This window comes from Rhynchophorus ferrugineus, unplaced genomic scaffold (assembly GCF_030347505.1).
Source record: "Rhynchophorus ferrugineus isolate W39M unplaced genomic scaffold, kcgeb_rfMv2 rfM3, whole genome shotgun sequence".
NCBI lineage: Eukaryota > Metazoa > Arthropoda > Insecta > Coleoptera > Curculionidae > Rhynchophorus > Rhynchophorus ferrugineus.
Genome location: NW_027472582.1, coordinates 67820190 through 67838321, shown reverse-complemented (window position 1 = coordinate 67838321; position 18132 = coordinate 67820190). Strand labels below are relative to the sequence as shown.

Below are 18132 nucleotides of genomic sequence, written 5' to 3'. Positions count from 1 at the left end.
TGTTGCTCGGCATTGACTTAAAAGTGGTTACAATGAATGAAATGTTGAAATCCATCTATTATACTTCGAATTGCCATTTAATATATCCATAAACCCATCTCTTAGACAATCAGAATTTATGGATATCGTTCCAAACGAATATTTCTCCTTTGAGCTAAACCATTATTTGAGCCATTTTTTAAGTTCTTTGAATTATTGATTTCAGCGTAATCCAGTTCATGTGGATCGTTCCATCACTTGTAATCCTTCAGAAATTGTGACTCTTTCTCTTGAACCTTGTAATCGCAACATTTCAATTATTGAAATCACCTTTCGCATGTTATTATGGTTTTGAGCATGGTCTAGGATTAGCCTATACCAGACACTTTTATAAAAGTAATGTGTGCCTCAAAGGCACGGCAAAAGCAAAAAACTTACCATCAGCCTTCTATTATTTTGCTGGACCGTAACTTGTTTAGCTCTGAGGTAGAATAAAATAAAAAATTTATTAAATTATAGCTATATTATTCATGGCTAGTGAAACATATTACAATTCGTGATCTCTAATACTAATTCAAGTGATGAAAATTTCAGAATTTCAGATTTTCATAGAAATATTCTCAATATTTTCTCCACTTTCTAAACACCATGTATATTGTCATCTTCAATGGCTGGCCCTATTATCAAATAAAGTTGGTATTCATAGAAACATTCTAATGATCTTTTACGGAAAGTTTGCAACCATTTTAACATACTAAGAGTAAATACCATACAGGGTCAATTTCTGACAAACAACTTAAAGCTTATATTAATACATGAAACAAAGTAAACGCGTTTTTTTTTTGTTCGGCTTTATTCATCAATATAATATCTATCAAGAGTCACACAATCATTCCAGCGCCGTTCTAACATTTCTATGCCGCTTTTATAGAACGATTTATCTTTTACCTCAAAATAAGCCTGTCACAAATTGCTGCTGTCCACTCAGATGACGATCCTTTTGAAGTGATTGATGCATGTTTCATCCATTGTCACAGATCGACGCAAAAATTCCGGTTTATTACGTTTAAACATGGCCAAACACTGCTGAGAATCATCAACATGTTTTTGGTCAACAGTGAGCTAACGCGGCACCCACTTTACACAGAGTTTTCTCATAGATAAATGCCCATACAATATAAAACCAACAAGTTTTATCTTTTGATATCTTTACGATGTTAGCTAACTCACGCAACTTCGATCATTCAAAACGATTTTGTGGATTTTTTTATGTTTTCTGGTGTTACCACCTCATTTGGACGTCTACCGCGTTGTGTTACGGTGTATCGACGTCCACGTTTGAATTGAATAACACTCGTCAAGCCATTGCTTCACTTGAACGGTATTTTTTCCCATCAGCAGTGTAAATTTAAAACACGAAATTATTCTTGATCCATTTTTTTTAACATAACAATATTAGTGCCACTCTTAACACAATAACTCACAAATTTATCAGTAGAATATCATAACATATTAACAGCTTCCTTTTGAAGATTAGTACTAAATAAAAAAGCAGTGAATGCAAACAAGCGCCATCTATGTATTAGATCCGGGATTTTTCAGCTCATAGCATCTCGAACTCAAAAAGTGTGAATGTGAAAAAATGTGAATGAGATCAAAAAGTTAAAAAAAGGCAGATATACAATAGACTGACAAATTAAAAAGTAATAATTAATAATTGTAATGATTAAACTGCAATAATATATGATATAAATAACGAGTGAAATATTATAATTATTTATTGTATAATTATTTAATGGTTCCATCTTTTAGAATAGTCAGGATAACTTACCTTCCTTTTCTTTGACACAGAAAGTAACATGTTCAAAGTTAATACAAAAACTATATGGAGTTTGTAAATAGTTCAGCAATTTCCTCCCCATCGTCACAGTATCAAAATCACGAAACCCCGTTTAACCAGCACCAAATATATTTTTAAAATATACTAACAGCCCGACTATCGCATCTTAAAAACACTCTAATTTCAAAACAATTTAACTAAATATTTTCATCAATAAGTAAATGTGTCAATTACAAAGAAGTGACCATATATACAAATAGCAGTATAATTCATTAGTAGCCCCGTCTTTTAGAATAGTCAGGATCACTTACCTTCCTTTTCTTTGACACAGAAAGTAACATGTTCAAAGTTAATACAAAAACTATACGGAGTTTGTAAATAGTTCATCAATTTCCTCCCCATCGTCACTGTATCAAAATCACGAAACCCCGTTTAACCAGCACCAAATATATTTTTAAAATATACTTACAGCCCGACTATCGCATCTTAAAAGACACTCTATTTTAAAAACAATTTAACTAAATATTTTCATCAATAAGTAAATTTGTCAATTACAAAGAAGTGACCATATTTACAAATAGCGGTATAATTCTTTAGTGGCCCCATCTTTTAGAATAGTCAGGATCACTTACCCTCCTTTTCTTTAACACAGAAAGTAACATGTTCAAAGTTAATACAAAAGCTATACGGAGTTTGTAAATAATTCATCAATTTCCTCCCCATCGTCACTGTATCCAAAGCACAAAACCTCGTTTAACCAGCACCAAATATGTTTTAAAAATATACCTGCAGCCCGACTATCGCATCTTAAACGACACTATAATTTCAAAACAATTTAACTAAATATATTCATCTATAAGTTAACACCAATCAATAACACCACACAGCGCTGGTAAAATAACCCCCCTACTTTGAATATTTCGTAAATTCTCTGCAACACTTTTAAATATACCACATGGTAAAAAGATACATATATACTATCACAGAAAATAACTCATAATGCTTGGCACAGTTTCGATTTACTGGTATTGATTGACAAAGAAACATTCAACATTTATCAATTGATTTTTCCACATCAGACTATGAGCGTTATCGACCCCGTTTTATAAATAAAGATAACTGAACTGTGTAAATATGATGAACCATTGCATCAAGTGTGCAGTTTTAGTTTATAATTATCCAATCGATATAAATTTAGTGGTGCTAACATCGAACTGCTGAATTAATTAATACATGGTACACTAATATTATTATTATTAATCGACTACGAAAAAGGAGGAGGTTCTACGTTTGGCCGTATATTTTTTTAAATGTTTTTTCGCCGATTTCTCCGTCAATTATGAACCAATTTTGGAAATTCTTTTTTTATTCGAAAGAGTGCACTTCCTAGGTGGTCCTAAATTTCAAAGGCATGTACAAAGTTTTCACATATTTTATAAAATAATAAGATATTTGAGTATTAGTAGTTCAGTATAAAAACCACTTTTTTAAACACCTTTTTAAGCACTAACCATATCGTATAAGAAGCCGTAGAAATATCGCAAACAACTGCTTCTATGGTGTAATGGTCAGAGCGTTCAACTCATACGTGGAGGTCGAGTGTTCGATTTCCGACGGGAGCTACAACTTTTTATTGTTCTAGTTTCGTTAGAACATTTGTTAAACCACCTAAACTAGATAGCGATCCCGGAGCCTGAAGGGTTCCTTGTTTTCAATAATTGTTTTTTTACTCCTATTTTTCCTCATTCGGGCTGCACCCTTGCTTGGCCTACCGATTGTAATATTAAATAAAATAACTGCGTAATGTATTCAGTAAATATTAACAAAAAAAAACAAATAAAATATTTTTAACAAAGAAATTGAACCGACTTCAAAAAATAAATAAGGAAATTGCTAAAAATTAAAAAATAATCAAACTTAAATTATTAACACAAAAAAAACATGTACATAATAATTAGTGTTGGGAACAATCGACTGAAATCGACTAGCGACTCTTCAGTAATTGACTACTTTTTACTATCGACTATTTCAGTCGCTATTTTTGGTTCGCCTGTTTTTACTAGTAACTGTTTTCACTATTTTCAGTCCGACTGATTTTATTACTATTTACTATCGACTGTTTCAGTCGTTTACTTTTAGTTACTATTTTCAGTTCTACTAGTTCATTCGACTGATTTTTAACGTTCTGGCCTTCCGTCCTAGCCGCGACCTTGAAAGTAATGCGCCGAATTTATGCTTATATAGATTTATATGTAATATATGTGGTTTTATGCTTTTTTTGTACTTTACTTTTGAATAACTATATATTGTAAATTAATATAGAAGCATTTTGGAACGCTACTTTTCGAGGGCAAAAAAAAATTAAATCGTAAATGATAAATAGTAAGATACTTTTGACTGGCATAATAGGTAATACTTTGGACTGGTATAATAGGTAATACTTTTTTGATCAACTTTCACGATTTTTGTCCAAGCCTCTTGATTGTCGAAACTTTTTCCCCAAAATCTTGAAAACTAAAATTAGATTCCAAAGTTTTCAGAAATTGCATAGATCCAAAAGATTTGAAGAATTTTTTACAGTAGCAGTTTTTAAATTTCTTTTAAAAATATTAACCGTAAAGAGGTGAATAAAGTATATTAAATATTTGTAATAAATACATTTTCTGATAGAAAAACTCTACTTTAATATTCAACAATTCATTTTGTTGGCTATTAAGAAGAGCACCACAGTTTTTATTTGTTAACGAATGGATTATCTTAACAGAATGTGTTCAACTTTTAAAGCCCATTGAAATAATGACCACTGAGTTATCGGGAGAAAGATATCACAACGATGTCTTTAATTATACGGTTAATAAGAGGACTGCAACATTCCATCAAATCCAGGATTTTAACAAGAAACAATGACAAAATTGTCTATTAAATGTCATCAATAAAAGACTGATCTCTCCCCATCAAGCCATTGTATTGTCTCTCAAATATGAGATAAATTATATGATGTTCTTATAACTGGAGCTAATCTCAAATACCAATAGATGCTTGAATTTTCGAACATTTTCAATTTTTCAGTATTTATTTGTTTTACCACAGGTGATTATAACTAATTTTTATAAATTTCTGTAATTTAATATCTAGAGAATGAAAATCGGGAAAATACCAGGGAAAATTGATACTGGACATTTATCAGTATATTTGTTGTTAGTGCCATAATTAACCCTCTAAATTAATGATTGATCATTTTGTATAGATTCTTTTCATAGTAACAAAGAATTCAATAACAAAAGGCAACATTTGACATGAGAGATATGCAAATAATATGGAAATTACCGCTGAAAATAATCACCTATTTATTAAAACTTGCCATAAATATGCATATATGCTTTCGATATGAATCAACTGAATAAATAATCAAATAGAACTTGTCACTCAAGATTTTAAAAGTTGTTGGAGTTTTACAGAAGATATTAAAATCCCATAGAAGCATAGAAACGAAAGCTCCATCGGTAATAATCTATTTTAACAATATTCTATTAAAATAGGTGATACTCTACATAGAACATAATTAACATCGAAAAAGAAAATCTTACAGCAAACATAATTTATCATAGATTAAAATTCCCTTAATAAGGAATATTTAAAATTCATAATAGATAATTATAATTAATACAATAATATGTTATTTAGCCCACCAACTAAATATTTATGAAATAAGTAGCATTAAATCAAACCACAATATGTAAAACTAGTTTGACCAGTAAATCTTTGCGAAATTAGTTTCAAATAAGAATCTAGTTAACATTTACTTTAGTCCCATTTTTATTTAATTTTAAACATAATGTTAATCAACGTCATATATTAAAAAAGAAATGAGATAGTAAGACCTAATAATCGTAGTGTTTTTCACTATACCTTGAACTTTCTCTACCTATTCAGCAAAAATAATACTCATATTATTCTGCAATAAGATTCACTTCCTCTAGCCTCATCCGTTTTCTAGCTATTCCTTAAATTCAGAAAATAATTAGGAAGTTCAATTAAGGAAATCTAAAGCGAATAAAACCAAAAGGAAATCAAAGCTAATAAGTGAAAGCAATATGAATCATGATAGTATATGCTAACGTCGATAACAGTTTAATATAATAATGCAATAGATGCGATAATAAATACAAAAAATATTGTTAACAAAAAAATTGAGCCGACAAAAAAAGGAACTTACTAAAAATAAAAAAATAATGAAACTTTTTTAAATAAAATTTGTACAAAATAATCGTTGTAAAAACTAAATAAAAATAAACAAAAACCTTATTTACAGTATCTATTAAAGGTATTTTATATTCTACTATATACAATTTTGCTTAATACCGACCTAAATCTAGTTATCTATTTACAATACTATTTCAACAACTATCAAGTAAAGATGCAGCCTGTATGGGGAAAACAGGGACAAATAAACAATGACTGATAATAAGGAGCGATTCAGTCGTCGGGGTCCGCTACCTAGCCTAGGTGATTTGACAAACGTTCTAACAAAACTAGAATATCAAAAATATTATCGTCCGCGCCGGGAATCGAACCCGCGACCTCCGATTGGGAGCTAAAGCTTTAACAATAACATCATGGAAGCAATTGCCTGGAGCATATCTATGGGGTTATATATGCTATAGTTAGTGCTTAAAAAGCAAACTGTATGGCTTTTATACTGAACCATTTCCGATTTTCCGTCACATCAGCTAGGCAATAACATTATACCCAAATATCTGATTATTTTAGATAAAAAATATGTGAAAACTTTGTACGTGCCTTTAATATATGAACGTTTCCCTCGATTTCCCCCCGCCCTTCCCCCCAGCAAATTCTGATTTGATTCCAATGGGACCCATTCGGAATTTCTTTCGAATAAAAAAAGAATTTTGAAAATGGATAATTGACAGAGAAGTCGACGAATGTACATTAAAGAAAATATACAGCCGAACATAGAATCTCCTCCTTTTTCGAAATTGGTTAAAAATGGGCAAAAACTTGACCCGGATTTTTTTACCTATAATAACAAACTCGCTAATATTCTAATGCAACCAACCAGACTGGTAGAACACTAATTAAATCGCCAAATACAGCATGCATCTCTACTAATCTTATCACAAAACATCGAATATATTATTTACTTTTTATTTAGTACTTTCAAAAACAGAATTATCAAGTTATATCTATGTAAAATACCAATAAGTTACCAAAATTGGATTATTTTCATTACTTTGTGGCAAAATCCATTATATATAAATAATTTATAGCACGAAAAAATATATATAAATTAAATTTAATTAACAATAATAATGAATTAATATTTTCATCGAATTTATTTCTAAAAATATTTTCATTCATATAAGCATTTGCTATAAATTATAGTCCACTAGTGATTGTAGGTGGTTTACATATATTATATATGATACGTACCGTGTTTTCTATCGAATCCTTTGACACTGAAAATAATATTTTCAAAACGAATGCAAAAACGGTACTCCAAAGGTATACATTTCGACGTTTTACTTTCCATTTTAGTCTGAGAACTTTTCGGATAGCAGTTTAACACGAGGAATTAAAACACACTGAAACCTGTTTAAAATTTGACAAAATCAGACGCTTAGGGAGCCTTCATCATCCCACCACTTCATTTTATTATGGCCAAATTCCAAGATTCTAAAAATTGATCGTACTATTTAATGTATCAGTTCAAACTGTTGCATACTATTCATATTATGCGCTCTAATAATTATTAATGAAAAACATTTTATTAATACGTATGTATCTGTATTTAAATATAAATTAATTTTAGTATTTATAACTTTTACCAACTTTGCAATAATAATGACACTCGACGTTGATAGACAATATTTTAGTGGTATAGAAATCAATCGTTCAAGAAGAAAATTTAACATGAATCTTAACTTTTTTGCTGTAAGACTCCTGGACCAAATGGTCGAAGATACAAAACCCTCCTCCTAAGGCAATTTCTTTGGATAGTCTTAAAATGAACGTGAAACATTTTTAGCTCCACTCCACAATTCATCGACAAAGTCCAGCTATAAACTTATAATTGCTAATTGTCTGAAGCTCAATTAAGTTCACTTCCTCCATCTATTGGAACCTCTTTATATCAAACTTCCATTAAGTTTCCTCTTAGATAGAAACACTTGAAGGCCTACATAACCAAGCTATTCAAACAATTGGACCAAATTAACTTTGACTTTGTTTGGTTGTCCAAAAGGACCGTTCATCGTTAATGGCTAATAATAGTAGTGTTTTTAATTACACATTGTACTTTCTCGACCTATTCAGCAAAAATAATACTCATATTATACTGCAATAGGATCCACTTCCTCTAGCCTCATCAGTTTTCTAACTATTCCTTAAATTAAGGAAATAATTTCTCAAGTACGTCGTTTGTTCATTTGATGAAATTAAAAGCGAATAAAACCAAAAGGAAATCAAAGGTAATAACTGAAATCAATGTGAATCATGATAATACGTGCTAACGTCAACAATAATTAAAAATAAAGATGCTTTAGATGTGATAATAGATACAATAATGGACAAAAACTTGACCCGAATTTGTTTTACATATAACAACAAACCACTTTACTCGCTAATATTCTAATGCAACCAACTAGACTTGTTATAGAACACTAATTAAGTCGTCAAATACAGCATGCATCTCTACTGATCTTATCACAAAACATCGAAAATATTATGTACTTTTTAGTTAGTACATTCAAAAATATAAGTATCAAGTTACATCTATATAAAATACCAATAAGTTACTATAAATGCATTATTTTCATTACTTTGTAACAAAATCCATTAAATATAAATAATTTATAGCTCGAAAATATATGTAAATTAAATTTAATTAGCAATAATTATGAATTAATATTTTCATTGAATGTATTTTTAAAAATATTTTCATTTATATAAGCATTTGCTATAAATTATAGTCCACTAGTGATTGTAGATGGTTTACATATATTATATATGATACGTACCGTGCTTGTTATCGAATCCTTTTGCACTGAAAATAATATTTTCAAAACGAATGCAAAAAGGGTACTCCAAAAGTATACATTTCGACGTTTTACTTTCCATTTTAGTCTGAGAACTTTTCGAATAGCAGTTTTACAAGAGGAATTAAAACATACTGAAACATGTTTGAAATTTGACAGAATCAGACGCTTTAGGGAGCCTTCATCATCCCACCACTTCATTTTATTATGACCAAATTCCGAGATTCTAATAATTGGTCGTACTATTTAATGTATCAGTTCAAACTGTTGCATACTATTCATATTATGCGCTCTAATAATTATTAATGAAAAACATTTTATTAACACGTATGTATCTGTATTTAAATACAAATTAATTTTAGTATTTATAACTTTTACCAACTTTGCAATAATAATGACACTCGACGTTGATAGACAATATTTTAGTGGTACAGAAATCAATCATTCAAGAAGAAAATTTAACATGAATCTTAACTTTTTCACTGTAAGACTCCTGGACCAAATAGAAGAGACAAAACCTCTCTCCTAAGGCAATTTCTTTGGATAGTCTTAAAAGGAACGTGAAACATTTTTAGCTCCACTCCACAATTCATCGACAAGGTCCAGCTGTAAACTTATAATTGCTAATTGTCTGAAACTCAATTAAGTTCACTTTCTCCATCTATTGGAACCTCTTTATATCAAACTTCCATTAAGTTTCCTCTTAGATATAAACACCCGAAGGCCTACATAACCAAGCTATTCAACCAATTGGACCAAATTAGCTTTGACTTTGTTTGGTTTTCCAAAAGGACCGTTCATTGTTAATGGCCTGTTATTAACTTGTTGTTTATTATGCAGTGGGTATTTTTAAATCACCACGAATAGTTAGACCATTACACAACACAATAGATGCAATGTAGCCGAAAATTATGTTGGTAAAAAGTCGGAATATATCGATATATCGATATTTCTGTGAGCCAAAATATTTCGATATTTTTTCAAAATAAATAATTATATTTCTTAAACATTATAAAAACCATTTAATAATCTTTTAATCTTTTAGTGTATTTTAGTTCTTAATTATACATTTTCGGAGTGAAAGCTAAGTGTAAAAAAAGGATTTTGTTTTATTTAATTATTACATTGTTATTAGTCGTTTCCGACTAACCTTTTGTCTTTATGATAACTTAAATTTATTTATATAACTAGGAAGACCCATCGGCCCGATCTCAATCTCTGGTGAAGTAATGTTTATACATGTCACTGCTGTATTTTTTATTATATACACCTCACTACACAACACTACACAAGATCAGATGGTTTGATTTTTTTGAGTCTGTGTCCTGTTCTGCTGGTATCCAAACGCTGCAATACTTCAACATTCACATGAAAATGTAGTCTTTATTCATGCCCCCTTGCAATTTTCTTGATTTCTTGACTGACTGTGGGAATCTGAAGGCTTCGATGTAGTGTGAGTGCGCCCACAAGACCTCTCAGGACATTGTTCTGAAAAATCTACTTTTTATTTATGTTGCTCTTTCCAGAACATCCCCATAATTGAATTCCGTATGTCCATATACGTTTCAGTATTTGCTTATATAATAGCAATTTATTATGTATTGATAATTAGGATATACTTCCAATTAGCCAGTACATTTTCTTATATTTCAATTCCAGTTCTTTTCTTTTCTTTTTTATATGTTCCTTCCAAAGAAGTTTTGCATCAAGTTTCAATCCAAGCTATTTAGCGTTGTTGCTATATGGAATGGTATGGTGCTTGTACGGTCTGATTGTAGGTGAAATTCACATGCACAGATTTACTTTCGTTAATTTTTATTTTCCAAGCTTGTGTCCAATTATTTATATTGTCACTTGCCTGTTGAAATTTTCGTGAGGCTTCTTCACTATTGTCTCCGACAGCTACAATCGCAGTATCATCAGCAAATGTATCCATCGTAATATTCTCCATTTGTGGTATATCACAAGTATAGAGTAGATAAAGTTGTGGTACACCTGCTTTAACTTTTTTATTGTAGAGTAAGCTTCTCAAACTTCAAGATAATGATAATGATGACGAAATATGCAAGCTACTGTCTGGTGAGAATTTTGTGGTCCTCAACTAAAAGTGCTACAAACTGATTCCATAATTGATTTTGATAAATTTTTTTGTGGAATTTAATAGAAGTAATCAACGAATGCTCTTAAAGATGACTTACTCAGATTACTGCTCGAATTTGATCTGACTTGCTGAGTCATTGAAAATGAAATGAAAATTGGGCCACTATGGCGTATTGGAAATATAAAAGTCAAAAGAACATTCTCAATATTAAGGTCGTTCATTTACTCAGTCTTCCATCCCAAAGAATCCTAAAGGTAATTTTGATCACATATTACTCTTTTACTTCCAAAAACAGTATTTTTAAAGTAGATGGCACGATGAATATTACGTATGAACAATTTGAACATAAAGGCAGCAAAATTCAGACTATTACTTAAATGTATTCGACAGAATCATTGAAAATTGGAACAATCGAATCCATATCATCATGTGAAAAGCCTTTCAAATAAAAGGAAGAAAGAATTTCGTTAAAATCTCACGCACTAGTTGTTTTATTTCATTTCAGCGTTACAACATATCCATAATGAAAAGTCGTTTAGATAACGTAAACTTCAGATAGTATTACTTGCACTTGCTTCATAATTGGCCATTAGTACAAAATCAATCCGCACGCCTGAATAATAAAAGAAATGGATGATCTTATTTAGAACAAAACTACTACTAGTAATTCTATTCGTATTTTGTCTTTGGAACTAATTGTATCCTAATTAAATTTGTTGTTATTTTATGTTGTGTTTGATGGACATTGTTATATTCTTATATTTCACAAGTTCATTATTTATGCTTTTATTTGCACATAAGTACGTAATTACTGCGTAAATATGCAAACATAACAATATAATTACTATATAAAAAATAATAAATAAAAAACTATAATGAAACACTATCGATTTTTTCTTCTCTGACTTTTTATCCATATTACTATAAAAATTATTATGTACTGTTTTAATTAACCTTTACTCGTCATTGGTATTTCAATAGAAACTAAATTCTTCATATTAATATAATCGTTTGATTTTTATCTATACGGCGCATTTTATTATACCTGTAAATGTTTTAAATATGATCATATGATAAAATTTAAAAGAATTTCGTTAACTAAATATGTCGTACCTATAAAGTTTTCTTAGTAATGCGTCATGGAGATTTCGTTGCGTTGCAATGTTGCCGCATCAACTCTGAGTTTTAGTTCAGTTTGGCTTTGACATACAAGAAAAATCTAATCTAAATAAAATAATTGAACAAAAACGTTATCAAATATAATTCATTTTAACATTATAGTACATCTAATATATATATATATTATCGAAGAACTTAAAATACATTTAAGAACACAGGTATAATGGTCTGTAGGTTAGATTTGTTTTGTTCACATTAAACTTTTTCCACCCATGAGGTAGAGTTTCTAGGCGCGTTTTTTATGTAGTTGTATCCCCCTGGAGATTAATCCACCTAATTAACAATTCTATATCTGATAAACGGATTTTACTTTCATTCGAGAGCATATTTACCTTTTTAGGTTTAGTTCTTGTTTCCTTCGATGGTGTGGCCAGTTGTTAAGTCATCTTGGTATCATCACTGTATATTTTATTTCTTCTGCTACTATATGTGTACACCATTCTTCTTAAAATTAATCAGTGAATTCTGTCTAATGCATTTACCATATCTAGAAAACACTATATTACCTAAGAGAACAAGGCATAAAAACATTAATTTAATATTTCGGGCACATAAAACCGTTTGGACTTAAACTAAAGCAAATGTTTGACTGATAGGGCGTAAATCTAAATTATCTTTAGATAACAAAGCTTTGCTGTATATGTCAATACTTAGGCCCATTTGGACCTATGGTATTCAAGTGTGGGGCACTACTATCAATTCTAACATAGCTATCCTTCAAAGAGAAAATCATTCAAAGAACCCATAACTAGTGTAATTCGAAGTGTTAGTGCGAAGTACTCTGAAAGACTGTTAGTGCATTCTAATAAACTCTGTAGTGCATAGGCTCAAACGCAAACTACCATACGAACTGATTAATAGACACATAGAGTGAGACATAATAATATAAGAATAAGTTTAAATAGTCTTTAGAATAAGTTAGAATAGTATCTAGAATAAGATTTAGATTATAAATTTGTACAGCAGATCACTTACTGAAGCCATCTTCTGTGTGTCATTATAGTTATATTGTATAATAGAATACATATAATAATACAAATTGCCCACGGACAGATTGTTGAAGTTCTAAAGGATTAATTTAAAAAAATATTCTTCTTAAACTGATAAATCTTTGCCTATAACTTCAACCAATCAATTCTCTATATCATCATCAACAGGACATTGTAATAAAAAATATAATAATTAAGTATTATTGGTTTTGCTGAACGAAAAATTCAATAGAATTTCAAAGCACGCTTTTATGTCTATTTTCGCATTAGATATTGTTGTATAAATGAAACATTTTTCATTAATGTTAAATGAAGGGAATATTTTTCACATAATTTATATTTAGTATCTTAAAGAATACAAATTTAAGTCGCATGTCATGCCCTCTGATGATTCCCATAGGCTAAACTTGGTTACAGCTTTATATATAGGAGATCGCTTTTTATATAACGTTATTTTGTGGGAATTAATTTACTGAAAATTGCACTTAATTGACGCGCGGATATGAAAGCTTTCACAGTTCCTACAATCATCCAATGAAGATGATGCAGCAGCAAAATGGACTGATGTGGCTTCAAAATTGTTCATACCTATCTTAAGGCCTTCTCTTCTATAAGAGAGAAATAACTTATACTGCGTCAACTGAAGCTTTCTCTAAAGAGGAAATTTACCTATTGTATTTTATATAATCGGATTACAATAAAAGCAAGTCCAATCATGGAGCTCTGCTACAGACAATCACATATCAAAAATATTAATTTTAATTTGGAATCTGAAGTGTCACATCGTATATTTGTTTTAGCCAATGAGGAAGTGTTGTATATCTCAAAAAACATAAAAATAAAATTGTTATGTGTAAATTGGTCGTTAACAGTATAAATAAGCCTATTAACAACTTGGTATACGTCTATTACAAGTAATTAGGGATAAAAAAACAAATAATACAAAAAACTGAATAACTACAGCTATAATTTTCACTAATTGTAATTTACGTAAAATATATTAGCAATAGTAGTTCTAATTATATTTTAATTAGATTCGCAGATTATCTTGCTTAAACTAATGCTAACATCAAGAAAAATTGGTATTTATGTGGTTTAGATTCCTGTACACTTTTAAATTACAAAAATAATTTATTTCAAGAATAAGAACTGACCACTTGTTAAAAGCACTGAACCTCTTAAAATACTGCCAATACGAACAGATTTTAACCGAAAACATGACAGGTATTATAACTTGTCATCACTTAAAACATTTGAAAAGGAATCTCGTCTCACTGGTATGATGGAGTTACCAGACCAGTCGCCTCAGTATTCGGAATATTTCGATACGATATATATATATATATATATATATATATATATATATATATATATATATATATTGTTTTATCGTTAATTACTATTTTTAAAATAATATACTATAATAAATATAGACAATACAATAGAACTTAAACAAAACCTAAAAAGTAAAGATGTACAATAACCATAAATACTAAATAAAAATTAAACATGTATCTAATCATAGAAAGAAACTGATCTTGACATAATAAAAATGGTCTGAATGAAACGATGTAAATGCTTTATTTATTATCGAACGGAAATATTTTCTTAACAAAAATCGAGAGAATAATAGAAATATTACCTATTATTGCCCTAAAAACAGTCAAAAGTATTTTACTATTTGTCATTCAAAATTGTAATCTTTTTGTCCTATTATAATAACAATCTTGAAAAATATCGTTCCAAAATGCCGCTATATTAATATACAACATATTGATACTTACAAGCAAAATACAAAAAAAAATCATCACATATGACACTCGGCGAATATGAAGTATACAAACAGGGACCTTTTTGAATACTGAAAACTTGCACTTGCCCTGATTTTTCATAGTGTGTTGAAAAAGGCCATTAGGATGATGAGTATGACAGAATTGTTCTTATACCTTTTATCTTTGTTAAGACTATATTCCATCTCCATCGACATCTTCCTGTTGGTTTAAAGATGACTGTACTGTTATATTTCTTTAGTATCCACCCTGCGCTTTCCCAAAAAAGCAAGATGGAACTGAGAGAAATGGTGTCCCCGTTAGGAGACTAAAATTGTTGTGTCTAAATATCAACTATAACTAAGATTTTGATTGTAGGCCTCATTATACTACCTGAGGCAACTATGAAACTCAGCCAAAGATTATCCTAGTTTAACACCTTTTGGAGGCATGAAAAACTCTGACTTAAACAATTATAAATCAAGAGTTACACCCAAAACAGAATTCAAACTTGCTTTTTTAAAGTCGAGCGGTCATTACCGCTTATTGCATCAGCAAGATTGTCGGATATTTCATTATACACATAATTTATAATGACTATAAATGGTTCGTAATGAATAATTTCACATAATAACGATGCTAATATACATACAACGTCAAAAGTACGCAAAACTTTAAAATTATAAAGAAAAAACACACGTTTACTAATATGAATAACAACAATATTATCTATTATATTTGCCAAGCATATAATTATCTTTAATACGTAGTAAAGTATATTTATTACTGAACATAAAAACATTTTATCCATTGGCAGATCCTCTTGGATCTAAGGAACTCAATTTTTTTAGAATTGTTCAAACCTACCCTGAGTATCGGTCAGAATGAATATCTCTACGTCAAAATATCAGTAAGAATATTAATTAAACTTCATAATCATATGCCAAGAGTCAAAGTATCAAGTAAATTTCTTTCAATATTTCTTTAGTGAGACTAAATGGATTGTTACAAATATGTATTAATAATTTAAAGCTTAAAAACTATATTTGCCATATAAATTTAACCATGTCAAATTTCACGCACACTCCGATGCCACCGTTTTCTTCAAAAAAACAGAGGCAACATTTTTGTTAAGTTCATTAATATATTGATGTGCATTCCTTATGCATCTTTAAAAATGTTTACAAAAAATGTTTATATTCTGTAAGGTTTGTAAATACATTAAACAAAATTCTTACTTAAAATGTTCCAATAAATCAATTCATAAATAAAATTGTTGAAAGTGTTAACACAAAACCAAAAACCTTGTCTTGCTTTACAATTATATTTGAATGATAGTTTAAGTGAATTTGAGAAAAGCCAGGGAATAACATTGTGTGGTTTATGATATTCTTAGAGTATACATACAATTTGCAAGAACTGGCAATGTTGCAAAAAAATATTAGGCGAGACAAGATTTGCGATCCCCTAGACATTTGCATTATATTGTCTTGGTCTTATGAAACGTTAGAGAAATATTTTACACCTTAGATAACCCTCGGGGGTTTAACACAGTTTTTAACAGTGTAATAGACGAATATAATAATTAGACTGTGTGACATAATATTTCTAACATAAATAATACTACGTTTTTTGAATTCACGCATTTTTGAAACACGTCACGTTCGTTAGTAATAGTGTGAATACCATTTGTACTTAAAAGCTGTAGTACTCCACAATGGCAGACGATATCTTTCCATACCTATTGCACATTCAGTAATTTTAAAAGAAACTTATGAAAACATGAAAATAATTTTAGACTACTGCCCTTTTCTCTGTTTGCGGGTGAGTGGAGATACCAAAAACCACCGTTATACCAAACCAAACCAAACGTTAAATATGAACCTGTTATTCCACAAGAAAATGTGATTATTCCACCTTTACATGTAAAACTTGATTTAATGAAAAGTTTTGTCAAGGCCATGGATAAAAATGATAAAGGATTTTTGTATTTGAAAACTTTCTTCTCTAAATTAAGTGATGCTAAATTAAAAGAAGGCATTTGGCCCACAAAGAAGAAAACTTATAAAAACAATGAATTCGATGCAAATCTCACCGCGAAAGGGTTAGCGGCTCGGCTAGTCTCGAGTTTTTAGTGAATGACTTGTTAGGGCAATTTAAAACGATAGGATGCAGAATATCTTTAAAAATACAGTTCTTACATTCGCGTTTCGATTTTTTCTTCATAATCTTGGAATGGTGAGTGACGAACAAAGTGAACGCTCTCACCAGGATATAAAATAGATAGAAGAGCGTTATCAAGGAAGATGGGATGCTAAAATGTTAGCAAATTACTGCTGCTTTGTAATGAAAGGGAAATCTACTGTTCACAAGAGTAAAGGTTAATATTTCGTCACTTTCTTTCAGAATACATGGCTCATTTTTTAACAGACTTCGAAAAAGGAGGATGTTCTACCTCGTAGACATATTCTGGGCAACTGTTTTTATGACGTAATGCTTAAAGTGTTTAGCTCCCAAACGAAGGTTTCGGGTTCGATTCTCAGAGGAACATTAACTTTTTGTTGATAATAGAACATTTTTCAAATCACCTAGGCTAGGTAACGTATCCCGACGACTGAAACGCTTCCTATTTTCAATCGTTGTTTCTTTTTTCCTACTTTTCCTCATACGAGCTGCATCTTTACTTGGCCTACCAATTATATAATAAAATAACTGCGCTATTTATTAAGTGAATATCTAACACTAAAAAGAGAAAAATAAAATATTTTTAACAAAAAAATTGAACCGACTTCAAAAAATAAATAAGGAACTCACTAAAAATTAAAAAATAGTAAACCACAAAAACCAAAATTTTAAATCAAAACATACAAAAAATTAAATTACCAACACAACAAATCAAAATTAATATAACTCTTCGGGTTCGGCACCGACTTCTAAATGATCAGGTGGTAGTTGGTAAAATAATATTGTCAATAGATAAATAGGTTTAGGCAGGTATTAAGCTAAATTATGTGTAACAGGTCAATTGAAAAGTCCTCGGCCTACCATAGTAAAATACATTTTTGGCAAAATTAGTTTTTTTTTATTCAACATAATTCCCTTCAAGGGTGACACTGATTATAGCGACCCTCCAACCTTTCGATACTATTTTTGTAGTACGATTTGCCCTTTGCTTCAAAATTGGCCTCAGGTTCGGCGATCACCTCTTCATTCGACGAAA

General features: G+C 30.1%; 1 protein-coding gene across 5 annotated transcripts in view; it reads right to left on the bottom strand.

The window, feature by feature from the left end:
• LOC143192746 (ATP-binding cassette sub-family G member 1) overlaps window positions 1-8971 on the bottom strand; it is a 52407-nt gene extending 43436 nt beyond the window's left edge. The window contains exon 1 of one of the 5 annotated variants that reach the window (XM_076398288.1): window positions 8857-8971. In XM_076398288.1, the coding sequence (XP_076254403.1) occupies window positions 8857-8956 (100 nt within the window). In that variant the 5' untranslated portion in view covers window positions 8957-8971. Of the gene's footprint in view, window positions 1-1810; window positions 1916-2130; window positions 2237-2451; window positions 2854-7270; window positions 7425-8856 lie in introns of those variants that run through there. The other 4 variants (XM_076398286.1, XM_076398290.1, XM_076398292.1 and 1 more) reach the window with 4 other exon arrangements.
• Between the last annotated feature and the right edge of the window lie 9161 nt (window positions 8972-18132).